Source organism: Suncus etruscus, chromosome 8, assembly GCF_024139225.1.
Source record: "Suncus etruscus isolate mSunEtr1 chromosome 8, mSunEtr1.pri.cur, whole genome shotgun sequence".
Taxonomy (NCBI): Eukaryota; Metazoa; Chordata; class Mammalia; order Eulipotyphla; family Soricidae; genus Suncus; species Suncus etruscus.
In genome coordinates, this window is record NC_064855.1 from 123,722,138 (window position 1) to 123,744,015 (window position 21,878).

Genomic DNA, 21,878 nt, shown 5'->3' on the forward strand with positions numbered 1-21,878 from the left:
AATGTAAAGATGGAAGAATAAATGACATTCTTTAAAAAAAAAAAGTTTCTGATATCAACTGCCTCAGCTTAAACCCTCAGCCTCAGCACTTCCTAACTTAACTAGAGTTTTAAAAGTATTTTTGTAATTCAGCTTCTTGATTCGTAGGGGGCTCCACTTCCTAGGACTTGTGTCTGTTTGCTTTTTAAAATATGCCATTAGTTTGACTCGGGAAATAGCTTGGAGGATGACAAAGGAGAATATGGTATGCCCAGGAGGAACTCCTGCAATACAGACAGTTGTGAAAGGAAAGGGGAGAAAATGGGTTAGAAAAGTTTCATTTGGGGCCGGGCGGTGGCGCTAAAGGTAAGGTGCCTGCCTTGCCTGCACTAGCCTTGGACGGACCGAGGCTTGATCCCCCGGTGTCCCATATGGTCCCCCAAGCCAGGAGCAACTTCTGAGTGCATAGCCAGGAGTAACCCCTGAGTGTTACCGGGTGTGGCCCAAAAACCAAAAAAAAAAAAAAAAAAAAAGAAAAGTTTCATTTACTGCATGCTGCCCATATCCCACTTATTGCCTGGGCCAGTAGAAATTACTCCAGCCAAATTTGCACATCAGAGTGAATGAAATGTTCCTATTTTAGCACTCTATGGTAATCAGTCATTGATGGGGTAAGTAGAAGTGGTGTGTACACGTCCAGTAGACCCAGAAGTGTGCAATTGCAGGCAGATGACTTGACATTCCAAGTTTAGGTCTTCTAGACAGGGCTCTGTCTAGTTACCCCTGGGGTTGATTCCAGGTGGCAGTGAGAACAGTGCACAGGTCACATATTTCAGGAGTTAGTCGTAAATGTGAGTTAGCATTACTGTCATTACTACCGTTTTCAGTGATTCTATTTAAGTGATATCAAAAAAATTCAGCCCTTCGTAGTAAAAGATAGCTCATTCAAATCATCTTCAAATGTAAATGTACCAGTAATTCTAACCTAACCCATGCGCTTTCCTACATGCTTTTCTTCAGCAGCACTACTGTTTTTGAAACTGTTTTACCTGTGCAGTATGTGTGAGTTAAGGACACAGATAGTCAAGGTCACAGGCTGACGTGGAATCCTGACTTCTTACTAGTGGATGGATGCCCTTCGGCCAATTATTCTTTCAATGCTTCAGCTTCCCATGTTTTTGTGAAAGGTGATCATAGAAACATCTCCAATGATGCTGTAAGGATGTAACAAACTCATATTTGTTAAAGGCTTTAGAGCGGCTCTTGGCACACAGAAAGGACTCTAGGTAGTTTTGGGTGTTGTCATGATTCCAGATGAGAAAATGATTCATTCGAGTCCAGTGGATTTGCACTGAGTCTACAGGTGCACTTTTTCCAATGTTTTGTCTTGTGTTTTTGGGCCACACCCGGTGACGCTCAGGGGTCGCTCCTGGGTATGCGCTCAGAACTCAGAAATGGCTCCTGGCTCGGGGGGGGGGGGGGACCCTATGGGGCGCCGGGGTCGACCCGCAGTCCGTCCTGGGACAGCGTGGGCAAAGTCGACGCCTCACCGCTCGCGGCAGCGCTCTGGCCCCTCCAATATTCATTTCACTTCATTCAGTTGCTGAGCAGGAATGAAGATCTTCCCCCTGGTGTGTGAAATCAAGTTTTGCACACGAAGCTTTCTGTGAAGTCGTGTTGAATGTCACCGATGAAAATGTCATGCCTGGGACTCGACTTTAGAGACGTGTCCCCCTTGTGGACGTGTGTCCAGTCCGCTCTTCCAGCTCCGGTCCTCCCCGGCCGCGCGGGGAGGATCCTGGGAACGCGCGCTAGCGGGCGGCGGCGGCGGCGGCGGCGGCACTTCCGGGGAGCCGGGAGCGGAAGCCGGAAGCGGGGAGCCGGAAGGCGGGAGGCGGGAGCGGCCGCGCGGGGCCGGGCGGGAAGCGCGCGGGCCGTGGGCTGGGCGGGGCCGGGCGGCCGTGGCGGTCCGGTCGAAACGGCGGGCCGGGCCGGGCCGCGTCCGGCGAGCATGGCGACCCCCGACCACAAGTCGCCCAACGTGCTGCTGCAGAGCCTGTGCTGCCGCATCCTGGGCCGGAGCGAAGGTAGGTAGCGCGGCCCGTCCGTCTGTCTGTCGGTCCGTCCGTCTTTCCGTCTGTCGGTCCGTCTGTCTGTCCGTCTGTCTGTCGGTCCGTCTGTCTGTCCGTCTGTCTGTCGGTCCGTCTGTCGGTCCGTCTGTCTGTCGGTCCGTCTGTCTGTCGGTCCGTCTGTCTGTCCGTCTGTCGGTCCGTCTGTCTGTCGGTCCGTCTGTCGGTCCGTCTGTCTGTCGGTCCGTCTGTCTGTCGGTTCGTCTGTCTGTCGGTCCGTCTGTCGGTCCGTCTGTCTGTCGGTCCGTCTGTCTGTCGGTCCGTCTGTCTGTCGGTCCGTCTGTCTGTCCGTCTGTCTGTCCGTCTGTCTGTCGGTCCGTCTGTCCGTCTGTCTGTCGGTCCGTCTGTCCGTCTGTCTGTCGGTCCGTCTGTCTGTCGGTCCGTCTGTCGGTCCGTCTGTCTGTCCGTCTGTCGGTCCGTCTGTCGGTCCGTCTGTCTGTCCGTCTGTCTGTCGGTCCGTCTGTCGGTCCGTCTGTCGGTCCGTCTGTCTGTCCGTCTGTCGGTCCGTCTGTCTGTCCGTCTGTCTGTCGGTCCGTCTGTCCGTCCGTCTGTCCGTCGGTCCGTCTGTCTGCCTGTCGCTGCTGCTGCGCGCACCCCCCCCCAAGGCGCCTCCTGCCCCCGCGACCCCGCGGACGCCCGAGCCCAGGCCGCGCGGAGCCCCCGGGACCTGCAGGCCTGGCGGGCCTCCCGCTGGCCTCGGCGCTCCTGCGGCGGACGTCGCTCCCCTCCCGAGGACCCGGTCCGGGCCCGAGCTCCCTGGGTCGAGTCCCCGGCGCCCGCCAAGAGAAGGCCGCGCGCGGCCGGGCCCGAGCCTTGCCCGTGGAGACCGGGCTGGAGGCTTCATTCACCCCGAGCTTGGTTGGCCCCAGTGCGGGACCGGGCGGACGAACCTGCAGCTCTGGGCGCACGCACGGCCCGTGCCCAGCTCTGTCCGCCCCTTCTCCGGGGACCGGGGTGCCCTTTCCATTTCCTGATGCTCGCTGGGCCTGGAGTCTCGCCCTGGAGCTCACCTGCAGCCCTCACCAGGCGCTCTTCTGTGGCGCTGCTTCCCACCGCTCTGTGCCAGTTTTACGCGAGTTGTTACTTAAAAGCTCCTGGTTTGTACTTGTAACGCGAGGGGCACAGGGATAGTGTAGCAGGCAGGGCTCAAGGCTCCCCAGCACCCCAGCAGTCCCTAAGTCCTACCAGGATTGATCCGCGAGCATCACCCAGTGTGGGCTGGACAACAGACAAACGGGAAGAATAAACTTGTAGCACTGAGTTCCCAGTGGCTCCTGACACCAAACCTTCTAGAGCCGCCGTAGTGACCACCACTAGTTTGTTTAGTTCCTGCCTCAGAACGAACGTCACTTGCCCCTGGCACGGCGCTGGGCAGGGCAAGGCAGGGCAGCGGCACCTGCCATATACACTGGGAGGAATACTGAGGTCCTATCCACGGGGACCTCTAGGGGTTCCCTCAGAGATGCTATGGGCACTCGACTCCAGGGGGATTGGCACCCCTGACACTTGTCCTTGTGTGGTTTAGCGAGAAACCGTTGGCCCCCCTGGAGGTGTCACAGCTCCCTTTGGACACGACAGGCAGCTGCAGTTAAGCTGGGAAGAGAGATGAGGAGCTGAGAGCCCCCACGTGGGAGTGTTGCCGGCCTAGCCGGTTGCTGTGCCGACCTGCCTGGACCTCGGGGTTCCCCTTCCGCTTAGCGGGCCTGGGGAAGGAAGGGGCACTGGGGCCTGGGAGCAGACCTGATACCTACTACTGCCTCTGAGGGTGTGTGTGTGTGTGTGTGTGTGTGTGTGTGTGTGTGTGTGTGTGTGTGTGTGTGTGTGTGTGTGTGTGTGTGTGGTTAATTCTGGGCTCACTGTTTGGCTGGTTTCTGTGTGTGTGTGTGTGTGTGTCTCTGTGTGTGTGTTGATGGCCCACTCAAGGAGGCCATTCTGTGGGGTCTCAGCCTGCAGTTTCACACCAAAAAATCAGACAGCATCACAGAATGGTGTGTTTCAGCTAACGGGTATTGAACAGCTTCTTGAGTCTTACAGAGCCAGCCAAGCATCTAGCTTCTGCTTTCCCTGTCAACTTTTATTAACCAGAGTTTAACATCACCTGAGGGTCAGGGTAGATGTAGTTAAGGTACTTAATTAACTCAGAAAATGTGAAGGGAAAAAGTAAAGTGATTTTACAGGTGTATGACATAACTGGGGGGCTCTGTGGAACTCGGTGCTCAGGACAGTGAGAGACCGGGAGGCCGGGTCATGAGTAGGCCCCAAGCTGACCCACACCTGCCCTCCTGCGGCAAGTCACAGGCTCCTGGTCTAAGGAGAATGTTCTGCGGTTCCCTTGGCCCCACTGAGACATTCAGTGTCTTTCCAGACAAGGACACTCCTTCCCACAACTTCCCAGGCCGTGGCCTGGACTGCAGGTACCCAGCTAGGACAGGTTCGGCCTGTGCTGAGTGCTGGGGCAACCACTGCCTTTCAGGGGCAGGAAAGAGGAGTCTCCAAATGATTCCTTGGGGGAATCACTGAAGTGCCTGGAGCGGTGCTGTGAGCTCAGGACCTTGTCCATGTCTGACAGGATACCGGGCCTCTCTCCTCTCTCTCTTGCCTGATGGATGCTGACATCGGGCATTCTCTGATCCTTCTCTCTCTCTTGCTCTCTCTCGCTTTCTCTCTCTCGCTTTCTCTCTCTCGCTTTCTCTCTCTCGCTTTCTCTCTCTCTCTCTCTCTCTCTCTCTCTCTACCTCACTGTCACATTGTCTCATTGTCTCACTCTCACTGTCATGTATTCTCTTTCCCTGTCTAACTCATTCACTCTCACTGTCTCACTCTTTTTTGTTTGTTTGTTTGTTTGTTTTTGGGCCACACCCGGCGGTGCTCAGGGGTTACTCCTGGCTGTCTGCTCAGAAATAGCTCCTGGCAGGCACGGGGGACCATATGGGACACCGGGATTCGAACCAACCACCTTTGGTCCTGGATCGGCTGCTTGCAAGGCAAACACCGCTGTGCTATCTCTCTGGGCCCCTCACTCTCATACTTTCTCCCTCACGCTCTCTCACTCTCACTGTTTCACCTCTTTTTCTCTATCTCTTTCTCATTGCATCTTTCTCTGTCTCTGTGTCTCCCTGTCACTGGGCCCAGGTGGCATGTGACCGTGGCATGTGCTTCCCTTGCAGCGGACGTGGCTCAGCAGTTCCAGTACGCTGTACGGGTGATCGGCAGCAATTTCGCACCAACTGTGGAGAGAGATGAGTTTCTGGTGGCCGAGAAGATCAAGAAGGAGTGTACGTATTTGCCAGTGTTGCACTGCTTGTGCTCCCATAGCAAAGCTGTCTGGGGATCAGGTAGGAGCCAGGCTCCTGCCCGCTGCTTCCTCTGGTTTAAGTTTTGCTGGGCATTGGGTGCACACTGTGGGTTGTCAGTGTTTCCTTTCCTTCTTGTACTTGGTTAAGTCTTTTCTTTTCTTTTTTTTTTTTTTTTGTTTTTTGGGCCACACCCATTTGACGCTCAGGGGTTACTCCTGGCTATGCGCTCAGAAATCGCCCCTGGCTTGGGGGGACCAGATGGGACGCCGGGGGATCGAACCGAGGTCTGTCCTACGCTAGCGCTTGCAAGGCAGACACCTTACCTATAGTGCCACCTTCCTGGCCCCTAAGTCTTTTCTTTCCTTTTCTCTTTGGCACTTTTAATTTATTCTTTTTTTTTTTTTTTTTTTTTTAATACGGAACGCTTCACATATCATTCCAATTTTAGTATATGTGCTGCTGAAGCGAGCACTTAATTTATTCTTGACACTGATAGAAATGTGGAAACCGCAGGTTTAAAAATCCATGGGCCAGCTAACAGCTGTCTTGGGCTCCATCTCTAGTACCCCATGTGGCTTCCTGAGTCCAAGTGTGATGATCACTGAATGCAGAGCCATGAGTCAGTCCTGAATACAGCTGGTGTGGCTCCAAAACGCAAACCAGGGGCCAGAGTGATAGCACACCAGCAGGGCATTTGCCTTATATGAGGCTGACCCAGGACAGACTCAGGTTCAATCCCCAACATGCCATATGGTCCCCTGAGCCTGCCAGGAATAACTCCTTAGCTCTGCTTAGGGTGTGGCCCAAAATCTAAAAACAAACAGAAACCCGAAACCAGTACAAATGAAAAGAATCACAAAGGCCGTGCTAGGACAGCAAATGGCATTGCCCTGGAGTTCGTATGTCAAGACAAAGTGAGTCTTGCTTGAGCAGAGCAAAGTCTGTCTACGTGGTCATCGACGCTCAGTTGCCCAGGGCTCACAGGGCTCTTCCGAAGTGTCTGCCACAGTCAGGACCTACTGCTGGTGCAAAGAGCCTTAAAAAATAAGCTAGTATCACAAAATAATATTCAACATTGGAATTAAGGAAAGGAAAGGAACCGAGGTAGTTGAGATTCGTCGTCAGTCATCAGTGACCCTGCACTCAAAACTAGCCATTACCAACAAACTAGTGAGTGATGCAGTAAGGTGTAGAACCGAGCTGTCAGTTACCAGCGAGTCTACGCTCAAAACCAGCACGGTTACACACCAGTGTACATGAGCGATGCAGTAAGGTGTCGGACTGAGATTGTTGTCATTCATTGATGACTGGGCCCAAACTAGCATGATTACGAACTAGTATAAGTGGCTCATAAGGTGCGGGACCCAAGAGCAACATGGTGATTCTCTTTTTAACATTTCCTGTACTCTTTGTGTTTTGTCTAGCATCGTGTGTTTAGCAGTTTATACATACCTAGGCAGTCACTTTGCATCCCCACATATGAACCTCTCCATGTATATTGGAAGAATATATATACATATTTGTTTGTTTCTTTGTTTTTGTTTTGGGGCCATACCCTGCGGCACTCCTCGCTCTGGATTACTCCTGGCTCTGCACTCAGAAATCACTCCTGGGAGGCTCGGGGGACCTTATGGGATGCCGGGGATCAAGCCCTGGTTTGTCCCGGGTCAGCCATGTGCAAAGCAAATGCCCTGACACTGCAACTGCTACGGCCCAAAAATCTCCATCTTATTTGAGACCAAACACTGACCACAGAAATTGGCGTCCTGTGATGGTGAACTAGGTTCTGTCTGTGGCCCGTCCCACTCACAGACAGCAGCCGTCCATGGACAGAACACACTGTCTCCCAGGCCAGTCGATTTTTTACAGCTTTGTCTCACATGACCAGGGAGTCTTCCCCCAGCAGAGCTGGTCCCAAGGTGAAACAGGAGCTACCCTTCTGCTCCCCAGCCCTCAGTGTGAGGGAGGAGGCACAGAGCAGCCCAACCTGGCCTCAGGGAGTCACCAGGGCATAGTGTGACTAAAACAGTCTGTAGCTGTGTGGGCTGATTGTACCCCGGTGGTCCTGAGGATCTATCTGGTCACTGAGCTGTGGGGTGCCATGTACTATCTCTCACCTCCAAAAGCCCAATCACACCCTTCTTGCTGTGGACTAGGCACGCTCACAGCCTGCACTCTGTGTCGCCTGCTGGTCCCACGGCGCCCGCCCACCTTTCCTTTCTGCCTTGTAGTGACCCGACAGCGAAGAGATGGGGACGCTGCTCTGTTCTCGGAGCTGCACCGAAAGTTGCACTCACAGGTAGGCCTCTGAGACTCCCCACTGAGGCCATGGGCCCACTGGACCATTCCTTAGTTACCGTCATCCGATGCGGGGTGGGGGCCTGGCATGCAGCTCCCCCCTAGATTTGATTCCCAAGACTGCCAGCACTGATTCCTGGGCATTTTAGAAGTGGTCCACTCAGTTCTGTGTAGCCAGTTTCGGGGAAGGGCCAGGCCTCGGTGCCGATACTCAAGGTTTCGTCCTCATAGGGCATTCTGCGGAACGTCTGGTCTATTCTCTACCTCCTGCTAAGCCTCAGTGAAGACCCTCGCAAGCCTCCCAACAAGGTGAGCCCAGTCTAGGCCTGACTGAGTTGTCTAAGGTCTCTGGGTCATGTGGTACCATGCGCCCTCCCTGTCCGCTCCCTGCCTGCTCTCTGGCACTATAGTAGCAGGATTCCTCATTCTTCTTTTTTTTTTTTTGGTTTTTGGGCCACACCCGGCGGTGCTCAGGGGTTACTCCTGGCTGTCTGCTCAGAAATAGCTCCTGGCGGGCACGGGGGACCATATGGGACACCGGGATTCGAACCAACCACCTTTGGTCCTAGATCGGCTGCTTGCAAGGCAAACACCGCTGTGCTATCTCTCCGGGCCCTCCTCATTCTTCTTTAGCGTTTGTTTTTGGGCCACTGCTGGTGGTGCTCAGGACTAACTTCTGGCTGTGCACTCTGGTCTCTCCTGGCAGATCTCCATGTTGGGTTTAGGGATTGAGCCCCCATAGACCACTCAAGCCCAGTGCCTTCCCCGTGTCCTGTCCCCACGTGGTTCTGGTTTAAGGCCCTTTGGGAGACTGTTGAGTTTGTCTGCTCCACAGTGCTGGGTCTGATGAGAGAGCAACTGCTCAGGGCGGGGCTACGGGAGTGGCTTCCAGGGTCACCAGACTGAGTGGGTCCCCTGGATGCAGGGGCCAGGTGGGTGCCTGTCCCCTAAGCACTGCCCTGCCCAATCAGGGACACTGGGTGCTGCGGCTTCTCCCCATGTTGCTCTGAGGACCTGGCTGTGATGGCCACCAGGGTTGGTGGTGAGACCCACAAAGACCTGACTTTGCTTTGGCTCTGGTTCCAGAGAGCCAGGGTGGGGTCCTAGAGAGTCTAAGTGTAGAGTTGGGTCAGGGACTGTGCCCCTCCTCACAGCTGTGGGCCCCTGTCCCCTATAGCCACCTGAGCACAGATCTTGGAACGCCCGGATCTGAGCACGTGACATGAGTTTTTGATGCTCCCCCATCTGCTTCAGGTGTCCGGCTACGCTTCCCTGTTCGCTCAGGCACTGCCCAGAGATGCCCACTCCACGCCCTACTACTGCGCCCGGCCACAGACGCTTCCGCTCAACTACCAGGACCGCGGCACCCAGTCGGCTCCTGGTGTTGGCAGCCTCGGCAGCAGTGGCATCAGCAGCATCAGCGTGTAGGCCACACGTGCATGTGTGCATTTGTGTGAGCATATTTGTGGGCGTGTGTGCTTGTGTGTGGCATGTGTGCATGTGTGAGCATATGTGTCTTGTGAGCATGTCTGCATGTAAGAATGTCTACATGCACTAGAGCAGGGGTCCTCAAACTTTTTAAACAGGGGGCCAGTTCATTGTCCCTCAGACCATTGGAGGGTCTGACTATAGTAAAAACAAAACTTACGAACGAATTCTTATGCACACTGCATAGATCTTATTTTGCAATGAAGAAACAAAACAGATACAAATACAATATGTGGCCCAAGGGCCATAGTTTGAGGACCACTGCACTAGAGTATGGTGTTAAGTGCATACTGATCTCCTCAGGGCCCGTCATTGGCTCTTGTGAAGAGATATGCTGTGTGTCTGTGCATGTTTCCTGCGTAGGGAGTTATACACACACCAACAGGCACCCCAGAGGTCCCCAGAGCCACCATCCCTGGGGCAGGGCTGGCTGTAGGTGCCTAGGATATGGAGTGGGTTCAGAGTGGGTTCAAACCTAGGCTAGCATGGAGCTGGTCCACTGCCCTCCCTCTCACCCCTCCCATCAAGACCTGCCCCATCTCCCTCCCCTATCAGGACCTGACCCTCTCCCCTCTCCTGTCTTCTGTTAGGACCTACTTCTCTCCCCACACCCCCAAGCCTGAGCCCAGCATGCGAGACTGAGTTCGTGCATGCCATGTGTTTGACCTGGGTGTGACCTGGGCTGTCCAACGGGCTGCAAGGGGCTGGCACCCCTCAGCAGCCATAACCTCTCCCCACAGACAGACACAGCAGGCCCCGGGCGTCGGGGATGGCCTTCGGCAGCAGCTGGGCTCACGGCTCTCCTGGGCTCTGTCTGCAAACCCACCATCGGCTCAGAGCACCGCCTCCAAAGGGACCCCCAACTCGTCCGCACGCGTTGTGACGAGGCCCCGCAGGGACGGGGATGCAGGCGGTGAGTGGGCATTGGCTGGGACCCTCTCACCTCCTCATTACGCTCTCCCAAGTTCCGTGTCCCACCCGTCTGGCTACTGTTATCCCACTGGTGTGGATTTCGGTGTGTTTAGGCCCAGGGCCCCTCAGTGGGAGTAGGGCTGCTCCGCCCAGAGTGGCCTCCCTGAAGGGCTGGTCAGGACAGGCCTTCCAGAGCTGTCAGACCCCATCCTGCACATGTGCTCCTGCTCTTCACCGTCTGACTTGGTTCAATGGCCGTGTGCGATTGAGGAAAGTCTCAGCGTGTCTGACACTCCATCTGCACCGTCCTGCAGGCCCCACGGAGGTGTGTGAGGCCGCCTTGGTCAGGGACATCCTGTACGTGTTCCAGGGCATCGACGGCAGGCACGTGAAGAGGAGCAGCACTGAGGATGCCTACCGCGTGGATGGAAAGGTGCCGCGGGGCTTACTTGGGAGCAGGGCCCTCGTCCCCTGCCCTGACCCCAGCTCGCAATGCTCCCACTCCTGGGGCCGCTTCCTGGCCTTCCTGTGGAAGTTCCTCATCACCCCCACGAGGCCCGCTGCTTCCTGGGTGGAACAGGGCGGCCAGCAGGGGTGGGATATTGGGTAGACCCCGAGCTGCTGTGTCCCCTAGGCGAGCCTGAGCAAGTCTCTGAGGGACACGACGGCACGGCTGGCTGAGCTAGGCTGGCTGCACAACAAGATCCGGAAGTATACAGACCAGCGGAGCCTGGACCGATCCTTCGGGCTCGTTGGCCAGGTGTGGCCCTGTGTGGTGTTGGGAAATCCCAGGACAGGCCTCGCCTACCCCAAACAGTGTCCCAACTCGGGAACAAGCCTCGAGGTCCCTCATTGAAGCCCCTTTGACAGGTTGGCAGCTCAGGCGTGGCCTGGGATAAGAGCCACAATAACAGAACCAGGCCCTACGAAGCCAATGTGGGCACTGCCCGGAACAGGGAGGCCCGGGGAGGGGAAGAGCTTACGGGCGTGAGAACCTGAGGCTTGGGGTCTTCCCAGGATGAGGCACTGCAGGGGGACTAGGCCTGGGAATGTTCCGGAATTGATGAGGGAAGCCTCCAGCCTGTCATCTGGGCTAGGCTGGCACCCAGGGCAGTGGGTGGCTCTTGGGCAGGTCAGGCGAGGGGGGGGCTGGAGCTCCTCTGTGACTCTCCTGGCAGAGCATATGAGCCCCACAGAGGAGGAAGCATTTGGCCAAACTGGAAGCCCTGGGTTGGTACCAGGTGTTTCAGCTGCTAGTGAAGAGCGCTGGGGGGTAGTGTTGGGGGTCCCCTAGGTGTGGCTGCGTGCAGTTAAGCACCTTAACACCCATGCTAGCCCTCTAGCTCTGGCCAGGAAAATTTGGGAGGGGGCACCGGTTGGGGGACGGGGGTTCTACACCCTGTGGGCCTCGGAGACTGCTCCTGGCTCTATGCTTAGAACGCTCCCTGGCAGTGCTCAGCAGACCCCAGCTGGAACTGGCTGCAGCAAGCCGAGCACCTTCACCCCACCCAGCGCAGCCCCACAGCTCCCCTTTGACCGAGAGCAGCAGAAGGGAGTCCCTTCCGTGGCTGCTGTCCAGAGTGCACGTAGCTGGGAAGCCGTTCGGGAGCCGTTTCCTCCTCTCCGCTACTGCTCTGCTCGGAGGCCCCTTCCCTGCTCGCCCGGCAGGTGGACCGGGGCACAACTGAGGCCTGGTGGGCCCCACCTCATCTCCCGTCCTCTCCCCCTCCTGCAGAGCTTTTGTGCGGCCTTGCACCAGGAACTCAAAGAATACTACCGGCTCCTCTCTGTCCTTCACTCCCAGGTGGGGCTGCATGTGTGGTACATGGGTGAGGGACCATATGGCTGTGTGGCCTCGAGGCCATGGGTCACAGGGCCGTGTGGCCAAGGGAGGGGTGTTGCAGACCTTTTCTCCCGCCGTGACTTGGCCAGAGACGGGTTAGATGTTACTGCTCTTGGACACACCTTTTGCACTCCACCCCACGGCCGCCTGACTCAGGACATTCCTGTGCATGAGGGTGCTGTGGGGCTACTTGGTGGTGAGTGTCAGACCCTCACCAAAGGGCCTGCCCGTACCTGTTCCTGTGTCCAGCTGCAGCTGGAGGACGACCAGTGTGTGAACCTAGGCCTGGAGAGCAGCCTGACCCTCCGGCGGCTGTTGGTCTGGACCTACGACCCGAAGACCAGACTGAAGACCCTGGCGGCCCTGGTGGACCACTGCCGAGGTGGTGCTAGAATAGGACGGGATCACCTGGGGTGGGGCTGGGCCACCTGGAGCGGGGCTGGGCTAGACCACCTGCAGTGCCTATCCCTGCAGTGAGGTGAGGTCCTGACACCCCCTCCCACACACAGGCATGAAAGGTGGGGAACTGGCATCTGCCGTCCACGCCTACACCAAGACCGGGGACCCGTCCATGCGCTCGCTCGTCCGGCACATCCTCAGTCTGGTGTCGCACCCTGTGCTTAGCTTCCTGTACCGCTGGATCTATGATGGGGAGCTGGAGGACACCTACCATGAGGTGAGGATGCCCGTCTGTCTGTGGTCCTGGCTGTGTGTTTGTCCCAGCTGTTTATCTATCGTCCCAGCTGTGTGTGTCTATGTGTTTTCCCTTACCTCTTCACCTTCACCTCCCTCTGGGGCAGGGTGATGTCAGTCTTTTCTCCTGGCCCTTCTGCTGTCACCACTCTTGGCTGACCTGGGAGCTGCCACCAAGCTGCTGTGTCATGGCCAGGCGGGTGGGGGTACCCAGGGTCACAGAGGCACCCAGTGGAGCATTCGACTCCTGTCTGGGTGTCGGATTCTTGGTGTCTGGTGGGCCCAAGCCCTGAGCACCGTCTTGTGCGTCATGCCCTGTTTCTGTGGCAGCTGGCAAGCAGTCTGGGTGTGTGTCCAGCCCTGAGAGCTGCGGTGATGGAGGAAGCAAAAGGTTGTGCCCTGTGACAAGGATCCTGGAGCTCTTGCTGTGTGCACACACTACCTGCATCCTTTTAGTTTTTTGTAGCATCGGACCCCACGGTCAAGGCGGATCGACTGTGGCATGACAAGTACACGCTGCGGAAGTCCATGATCCCGTCCTTCATCACCATGGACCAGGCTCGGAAGGTGAGACCACACAGCTGAGTCGGCCTGTCCGTACTTGGGGCTCCAACAGGGCAGCCACATGCTGCATCCTTGTGATGGTGCATGTCAGCATTTTACCTTGCTTCTCGGTGTTTGGTTTGATTGCTTGATTTTGCTCAGATCACTCATGGCAGTGTTCAGGGGGACTGTGAGGTGTTGGGGATCAGACCCAGGCATGCCCCATGCAAGTGCTGGTTATTCAGGTTCTGCTCCCCTGACAGTTGGTTGCTCATAAATAGTCGTAGTTTAATGGCGTGACTTTGTTCTGGGTTTTGGTCATTCCCTAATGTTGGGCTCCAGCATTAATCCAGCCCTGGGGAAAGAATGGGTCTGGAGCAGGGTGGGGGCTGTTACCTGACGGCCTTTTCTGGGGGGAGGGGGAAGTGTGTCACATTGAGTGGTGCTCAGGGCTCACTCCTGAGGTTGTCCTCTGGGGCCACTCCTGGTAGGGTTTGGGGACCCTCTGCAGGCCGCACATTGAGCCCAGGCCAGCTGTGTGTGAGGCAAGTCTCCCGTGCTCTCTGCTGGGCCCTGAAACTGACTCTGCAAAGGCACGGGTGGGCTCGTGAGGTGATGGGGGGGGGGGAGGGGGGGTGAGGGATGTGGGGTGGTGGGAAGTGTGGACAGTGTGTGGGGAGGTGATGGGGCAGAGGTGACGGGCACATCCTCTGCAGGTGCTTCTGATCGGGAAGTCCATCAACTTCCTGCACCAGGTGTGCCAGGACCAGACGCCCACCGCCAGGACCATCGCTGTCGATTCCCCACAGGATGGTGCGTGCAGGCCCTGTTGCCCAGGTCCTTCCAGTCCTGAATCTCCAGAAGGCCTGGCCCGCAGCGAACAAGTTGGTCCTGCTCTACCTGGCCCCGCCAAGCTGCTCTGTTCTCAGCCAGCTGGCTCATGCCTGTGGCAGCAGGGGCTCGGGCTGGAGGAAGGAGGCAGGACAGGAGTTTGCTGGGCCGGGCCACGCCCATGTGTCTCATGCTGGGGGCTGCTGAGGGGCCATGGTAGGGATGCTGAGTCGAGAGCTGTCGTGGGGGGCAGGGCTGGCAGGGGCCTTCTCGCCCCCAGCTGCTCTCATTCCCGTGAGTGCATGCACTTGTGATTGCATGTGAGCAGACACATGTGAATGTATGAGTTGACGTAAGAGCACTTGTGTACAAGATTCAGTGTGTGATTTTATATCTGGATCCATGTGTGCGCACATACGAGTATGTATCATACACGAGTGCATGTGTGGAGCACCTGTGTGCATCTGCAAATGTGTGTGAATGGCTGGTGCACACATGACCTCAATTATGTGTGTGAACGAACACACACACACCCCTTGCTGGCTCTCCCCGCCAGCGGCGAATCCACACTGCTTCCCTCCACAGCTGCTGACCTGTTCACGGACCTGGAGACGGCGTTCCCAGGCAAGATCGACGCGGCCTACTACGAGACCAGCAGGCACCTGCTGGACGTGCTGAGCCAGAAGTACAGCCTGCTGGACCACATGCAGGCCATGCGGCGCTACCTGCTGCTGGGCCAGGGCGATTTCATCCGCCACCTTATGGATCTACTCAAGTGAGGGCCCTCGGGGTGCCTGCATTGGGCAAGGGAGGAGTGGGGCTTCGGCAGTGAAGCATAGATGAGGATGGGCAACGGGTTGTTCTGTCCCTGGAGAGGGATCTGGCCCCCAGCATCGTTGCGGAGAGGGAGAGAGGAGAGAGAGAATGAATGACCTGGGTCCCCTAGCCCCACCACGACAGGGTCATCCAGCCTGAGTACACTTGTTCCATCGGACTCGCTTTGAGGCTGCTCCTCGCAATATTGCTCCACTGCCACTCAGCCTGTACCCGGGACCACCCCAAGCAAGCAGGGAGCTGTGTGTTCTTGGGGAGATGCCCTCATCAGTGCAAGGGAAGCGCCCAGTGCCTACCCCGCTGCAGCAGCCTTGGAGCTTCACCTGCTGCTGCTGGGCAGAGCCAATGCCTTGGCCTTCCTGTGTCAGCTCACTCCAGAGTCCTTTTGAGAAGCCACCGCAGTACCCCCCTCATCCTCCTATTGCCTGCTGCCCCCAGGCCTGCAGCTGATGTCACTGTTTTGGGTTCACTTGGGGACAGAGGGCAGCCACATAGAATCCCAGCACCTGTCTTGTGGCACCCGGCAGGCTGTGTCTATTTCCTGCCATGTGCCCGGCACCTCGGTGTTTACAACACTCAGATGCTGAAAAGTGACATTTTCTCGCCAGCACAGGGACTTGAGTCCAAGAATGTTTTTTTTCTTGTTTTATTCTTTTTGTTGTTTTTGGGGCCACACCTGTTGACACTCAGGGGTTACTCCAGGCTATATGCTCAGAAATCGCTCCTAGCTTGGGGGACCATATGGGATGCTGGAGGATCAAACCACGGTTATCCTAGGCTAGCTCAGGCAAGGTAGATGCCTTACTCCTTGCACCACCACTCCAGCCCTCCAAGAATGTTTTTAATTGTTTCAGTTTCTGTTATTAGAGCTCGTTCTACAAGTTTGTGCCAAGTTCATATATGATCCAAGTAACCTGTGTCTTGTTTTTGAATTTCCGAGAAGGCCGGAACTCGTCCGCCCTGCTACAACCCTGTACCAGCACAACTTAACTGGGATCCTGGAGACGGCTGTGCGGGCCACCAACGCCCAGTTCGACAGCCCCGAGATTCTCCGGAGACTGGACGTGAGGCTGCTGGAGGTGCGGCTGCGCTGTTGGGGAAAAGGGAGAGGAGAGGAGATGGAGAGGAAGAGGGAAGAGCGGGAAGAGGAGGGGTGGGAGAGGCCTGCCCTGAAGTAGAGCCCGCAGTGCTCTTTGCTTTGAGGTGGGGTCAGAGGAGGCCGGGTAGTGGCATTGGGTATGGGACGGACCCTCTGCAGAGGGGATTTCACCTGTGTCGCACTCAAACTTCTGCTCAAAGCTATTGGGGGCTGCTTCCAGAAACTACAGACCCTGCTCAGCTGTGAAGTACAAACAAGGCTACTTTCCTAGTCCCGATCAGGCGCTGCCTCATGGACAGCCCCATGAATGCAGTGGGAGGGACGGTGTGTCCCGGCCCTGACGGGCCCTGCATCAGGGACAACCCGTGCCTGCTGTGGAGGGACAGTGTGTATCCGCAAGAACTACTGTGTGCTGTTTCCTGTGCCCTGTGGCCTGGGTGGGGCCCTGCCTCCTCCTGCCTTTTCCTTGGGGCACTTGTGGATGGTCTCGCTTGTCTTTGCTCAGGTCTCTCCAGGCGACACTGGCTGGGACGTATTCAGCTTGGACTACCACGTTGACGGGCCCATCGCCACAGTAAGCGCCTCCCTTGGCATGTGGAGGGCCTTGTCATGTTGGGGTCTGCACAGTCACTCTGCCGACTCGGCCATCATTGCACACAGTGTGTGTGAGCCAGGCTGCTCCATTATTGGGGAGCCCTCTTCCTGCTCTCATGGGCTCATCACTAACAGGAAAGGGGCTGAGGGACACCCAGGGCAGTGTGGGCCTCAGGTCCACGTGACGTTCATCCAAACTAGACCCTGCCTCCGTGTGGTCCTGGACACAGCCGCTGGGCTGCCTCGGTTTCTGCTGGAGCTGAGTCTGCCTCAGGGCTCGGAGCTTGTGCGGCCCAGGCTGGTGTGGGCTGCGACTCATACCTGGGCTGAAGCATGCCTCCCCTCTGGGAAATGGTCCTCAGCAGTGACAGGGGGCAGTCGTGTGAATGCCCTCTTGGGCCCATGTGCCTGAACAACAGCAGATAGGAGGAACCCCCCTCCCCCCACTCCAGGCCAATGCTCTGCCTGCTAAGGTCCCAACATAGTGGGCAACCTCAGTTCAGGTGGCGTCTGTTCCAGGGCCCCTTCTGGGGCATCTGGGACCTTGACACACCTTTGTCGGGACTGAAGAGACCTAAATGTACTACATCCTATGCGATGCTGTTGGAATTGCCCACCAACCAAGAAGGAGGGGAAGAGGGATGGAGAAGTTAGATGGGGAGAGAGAAGGAAGGAGGGGGAGGGGTAGAAGGAAAGGGAGGAGAGAGGGAGGAAGTGGAGGAGAGGCCCTGCCGATCTGTTTGTTTTGTTTGTTTTGTTTTTTTGGGGGGCCACACCTGGTGATGCTCAGGGGCTACTCCTGGCTATGTGCTCGGAAGTCGTCCCTGGCTTGGGGGACCATATGGGACGCCAGGGTCCGTCCTAGGTTAGTGCTTGCAAGGCAAATACCTTACTGCCTGTGCTACTATTCCGGTCTGGAGCAGCTGGTCTGGAAGGTTCCAGCCGTCCTGGACCACACAGGAGGGCCAGCTCGCCCCAGCCATGCCCTCGTCCTGCCCTGCAGGTGTTCACCCGGGAGTGCATGAGCCACTACCTGCGTGTCTTTAACTTCCTGTGGCGGGCCAAGCGCATGGAGTACATCCTGACTGACATTCGCAAGGGCCATATGTGCAACGCCAGGCTCCTGCGCGCCATGCCAGGTAAGCTTCGTGCCCGCCAGCCCTGCCCGGGTGCATAGGCACATCTGTCCCCACCTGAGTGTGTTTTCCACTGTGCTCTCGGCTTCATATCGAGAAAGTGACTGTGTTGTGTGCCTGACTTCTCTCCGGGTCCTGGCCTGCCCCTTCCCTCACCCACGGAAGGACAGTCGTGTCTCCGTGCTGGCGTGCCCACGAGCATTTGCCCCGCCTGCCATGGCCTCCCCACTGCCCAGTGCCACTGGGTCCGAGTCTCCACACTCCTCCCTGCCTTGCAGAGTTCTCGGGTGTGCTGCACCAGTGCCATGTGCTGGCATCGGAGATGGTGCACTTCATCCACCAGACACAGTACTACATCACTTTCGAGGTGCTCGAGTGCTCCTGGGACGAGCTCTGGACACAGGTTCAGCGGGCCCAGGACCTCGATCACATCATCGCTGCGCACGAGGTCTTCCTGGACACCATCATCTCCCGCTGCCTGCTGGACGCTGACTCCAGGGTAGGCTGGCATAGGGCTGTCCGTGCTCGGAGGGGACCTGTGGCTGGCTAGCAGCTCTGGTGACGGAAGTGAGTCATGGTGTTGTCTGCAGACGCTGCTGAACCAACTGCGGGCCGTGTTTGATCAGATCATCGAGCTGCAGAACACTCAGGACGAGATCTATCGGACAGCACTGGCCGAGCTGCACCGGCGGCTGCAGTTCCAGGAGCTGAAGAAGCAGCGGGAGGCGGAGGTGGGACAGGGTGGGAGGGGCCTGAGTGTGAGAAGTGGGTGGGGGGTGTAAGGCAGGACAGGCTCGTGTTCCCGCCTGTGGACGGATGGGGCACCCTGTCTGTGTGACACATGGCCCTGGCCCTGTGGGGTCACACAGCCCTGAGGACCGGGACTTGGACTTGTAAGACCCAGCTCAGTGTCTCAGCAGAACCCAGTGCAGTGCCCACTCATGCCCTCCTTGCCCTTCCCACAGCTCTGCAGCTGGGTAACCCTCTGTCTCCCCCGAGCAGGGCCAGTGGGGGGTGACGGCCTCCGAGGAGGAGGAGGAGGCCCAGCGGGTACGAGAGTTCCAGGACTCCATCCCCAAGATGTGTTCGCAACTGCACATCCTCACACACTTCTACCAGGTGCGCAGGGCTCAGGCTTCCCCTGCTGGGCTGGTCAGGGACGGACACGCCTCCACTCCCGACTGCCCCCGGCTGGGACAGGACACCCCTTCCTCCACGGACTTGGGCCTTTCCCTGGGACGCTTTCTCCCCAACACTCTTCCTCTCCCCTTGTCCCGGGTAGGGCCTGTCATTCATTGCCTTCCTCAGATCCTCAAGCCCTGCCTTGTTTGGGACCTGCCTGCAATTTGGCTCTTAAGGGTTGGGCTCCAGCACTCCAGGGCCTCACTGAGCAGGACCTGGGAGGGAGGGAGGGAGAGAGTAAGGGAACGTGTTAGGGAGTGAAGGAGAGGGGAGAGAGCACAGGGCAGTGAGGAAGGGAGCCAGAGAGTGATAATTGAGTGAGAAGGAGCATGCAAGAATGAGGGAAAGGAGGGCTGGAGCGATAGCACAGCAGTAGGGAGTAACCCCTGAGCACCACCAAGTGTGGCCCAAATACTAGAAAAAGAAAGAAGGAGGGAGAGTGGTAGAAAGTCGGTGAGTGCAAGACAGCATGAGGCTGAGACATGCCCAGCTCACGTCAGAACACTGCAGTTCCATGCCTGGCCCCAAATCAGGTGTGACTGGGGTGTCTGAGCGCCCACTGCTGGGCGGGTTTGTCCAAGGGCCCTGGACACGCTCACGGGCCACTCTGCGGTGGGGTGCTGAGGGCTAGGCGGGCTTCTGGCTCCGGATCCAGTGTCATTTCTACCCTGCAGGACATCGTGCAGCAGTTCCTGGTGCTGCTGACCACCAGCCCCGATGAGAGCCTGCGCTTCCTCAGCTTCCGGCTGGACTTCAACGAGCATTACCGAGCACGCGAGCCACGGCTACGCGTGTCCCTGGGGCCCCGGGGCCGGCGCAGCTCCCACACGTGAGGGGCCACTTTGGCGCCTACCACTCCTCAAATGGACACACGGCTTTGCAGCCCCCAGGCAGGTCGGGGCTGGCAGCTGTGGGTTGCTGCCCTGCACGAGACTGCGCTGGGACAGAAGGGTAGGGCAGGGCAGGGCAGGGCAGGGCTGGGCCTGCTTGAAGCAGATCTTAGTTTGGTTTTCAGTGTCGTACAGTAGAAACCTCGGTGAGACAATTTGTGTCTGGATGCACTTACCGCGCTTCTTTTCCTGCAGACTTTACATTTTGTATTTGATCTCCTGACCCAGAGGCTGGGGCCAGGCCAGGATAGTCTGTTGGGCCTTGGATGTGTTTGGGCCAAGCCCACTTGAATGGAGATTCCCTTCCCCTCGCCTATTTTGTCCTTGTATATATGTATATCAACTGACCAGGTGTGCAAGGAGTGTTTTTGTAAAAAAGGTCATATCAAGTCACATAAATCTGCCTTTATTATATTGCTGAAGTGAAAACTTACATAATTAAAACAATCGCCTTTCAGAGGAATCGATTCTGCCCTGGCAGTCTGTGAGGGGACAGTCACATGTGAGGGGACTGGCCATTTGGGGGGTAGGGCCATCTGTGGACAGGGCCTGTCCCCAGCCTCTTCTGAGCCTTAGGGACAAGGGGTCAGGAGTCCGGGCCTGAGACATGGGTCACAGCTGGTCAGGGCACTGCACTCATTCATCGTGGTGTTCTGGGCGACTTTGGTGGAGAGGGACCTTTCCTGGGCTTCCCAGGGCCACCGAAGATGCTCCTTTCTGCTGGGAATTCCCATCTCCCCCTGATCCCTCCCGGCGGGGGTTCCTGGGCTCCTGGGCAGGTGTGGATGCGGGTAGATGGGAGTGTATTGTGTTGTATCTTGTAAGTGGGAAGTAGGAATGGTGGTCAGTGTATGTATGTGGGTAGGTGTGTGCACGTATGTACTTTGTGTGTCAAGTGTAGGTGTTTGTGGGTCATGTGTTCTGGTATGAGTGTTATGTGTGTGTGTGTGTTTGAGAGTCTGAATGGAGATGTGGGAGGTACTGGGTGTATAGTTGGGGTTATTGTGTTAAGTTCTTGTATGCGTTTGTGGACGAAGGGGCATATGTGCAGTGTATACTGTGTGGGGCACGTGTGGGTTGAATATGTGATGTGCGTGTGTGTGTGTGTGTGTGTGCGTGTGTGTGTGTGTGTGTGTGTGCTATGTCTGAGCTGGACATCTTTGCCCATATATGTGTACGTGTGTAGGGTATGTGCAAGTCTCATCTCTGTGGTATGTGGTTGAGTGTGGCCATGCTAGCCCATGTACATGTGTGGTGCCTGTGTGTAAGTGGCGTGTATTTGCGGGGTTGAACTGAGGAAGCCTCATTCTCTGCTGGAGCTGTGGGAGGGTTAAAGGAAGGAGCACTGTGTCGGGAGCCCCCCCCCCCCAGCTGCCTCCCACTGGTGCATTTTTTGGCTGAGGTTTTTTTGTTTGTTTTTCGAGCCACAACTGTTTAATGCTCAGGGGTTCCTCCTGGCTAAGCGCTCAGAAATTGCCCCTGGCTTGGGGGGACCATATGGGACGCCGGGTGATTGAACCGCTGTCCTTCCTTGGCTAGCATTTGCAAGGTAGACACCTTATCTCTAGCGCCACCTCACCGGCCCCTTTTGGCTGTGCTTTAACTGATGTTCCCGGACTAGCCACGGAGGGGCAGTGTAGGACAGCAGTTGGTGCCCGCACCACAGCCCAGAACTCACAGGCCCAGCCTCGGGCCCCCCATCCCACCCCCTGGCTCACTGGGCTGACTGGACACGAGCCACCGGCAGTTCTGCTGCCAGTGGGTTTCCTCCACCCTGGTCCTCATTGTTGTTGTGCCACTGGGACTGACACCCGCTGTGGTCTGCCCCGGGTCACACTGGTGCGCGGTGGCTGCGTGTGGCATGTGGGAGGCACCAGGGCCTGTGGGAGGCACCGGGGCCTGGCTGGGCTGCGGGGAGGGGGATTTTAATCACAGCCTGCCAAGGCCGGTGCCCTTGCTGCCGGACCCAGCCTCCCCTGCTTCTGCCTGCCTGCCTGCTGAGAGGGCGGTCTGCGGTCTTCCAGCACACTCTCGGTGACTCTGAGCTGCACAAGGGCGCCGGGTCTCAAATCACCACGTGCCAACTGGAAAACATTTGATCACGAATATTTTTAGCCCGTTTGGAAGCAGC

General features: G+C 57.1%; 1 protein-coding gene across 1 annotated transcript; it reads left to right on the forward strand.

The window, feature by feature from the left end:
• The first annotated feature begins 1,943 nt into the window (after positions 1-1,943).
• On the forward strand, positions 1,944-19,786 carry TUBGCP3 (tubulin gamma complex associated protein 3). The gene is made up of 21 exons (XM_049778105.1): positions 1,944-2,066; positions 5,276-5,383; positions 7,636-7,703; positions 7,934-8,011; positions 8,957-9,126; positions 9,931-10,103; positions 10,417-10,535; positions 10,737-10,862; positions 11,838-11,906; positions 12,195-12,327; positions 12,455-12,621; positions 13,095-13,205; positions 13,898-13,994; positions 14,598-14,787; positions 15,790-15,925; positions 16,451-16,519; positions 17,543-17,678; positions 17,954-18,174; positions 18,266-18,406; positions 18,678-18,794; positions 19,532-19,786. The coding sequence occupies exons 1-21, from the start codon at positions 1,991-1,993 to the stop codon at positions 19,688-19,690; spliced, it is 2,664 nt and encodes an 887-aa protein (XP_049634062.1). The 5' UTR covers positions 1,944-1,990; the 3' UTR covers positions 19,691-19,786.
• The last annotated feature ends 2,092 nt before the right edge of the window (positions 19,787-21,878 follow it).

Coding starts and splice junctions, on each gene's coding strand:
- TUBGCP3 (XM_049778105.1), top strand. CDS start 1,991: ATGGCGACCCCCGACCACAAGTCGCCCAACGTGCTGCTGCAGAGCCTG. Junction 15,926..16,450: donor TGGACGTGAGGCTGCTGGAG/GTGCGGCTGCGC, acceptor GTCTTTGCTCAG/GTCTCTCCAGGCGACACTGG. Junction 18,795..19,531: donor TCCTCACACACTTCTACCAG/GTGCGCAGGGCT, acceptor TCTACCCTGCAG/GACATCGTGCAGCAGTTCCT.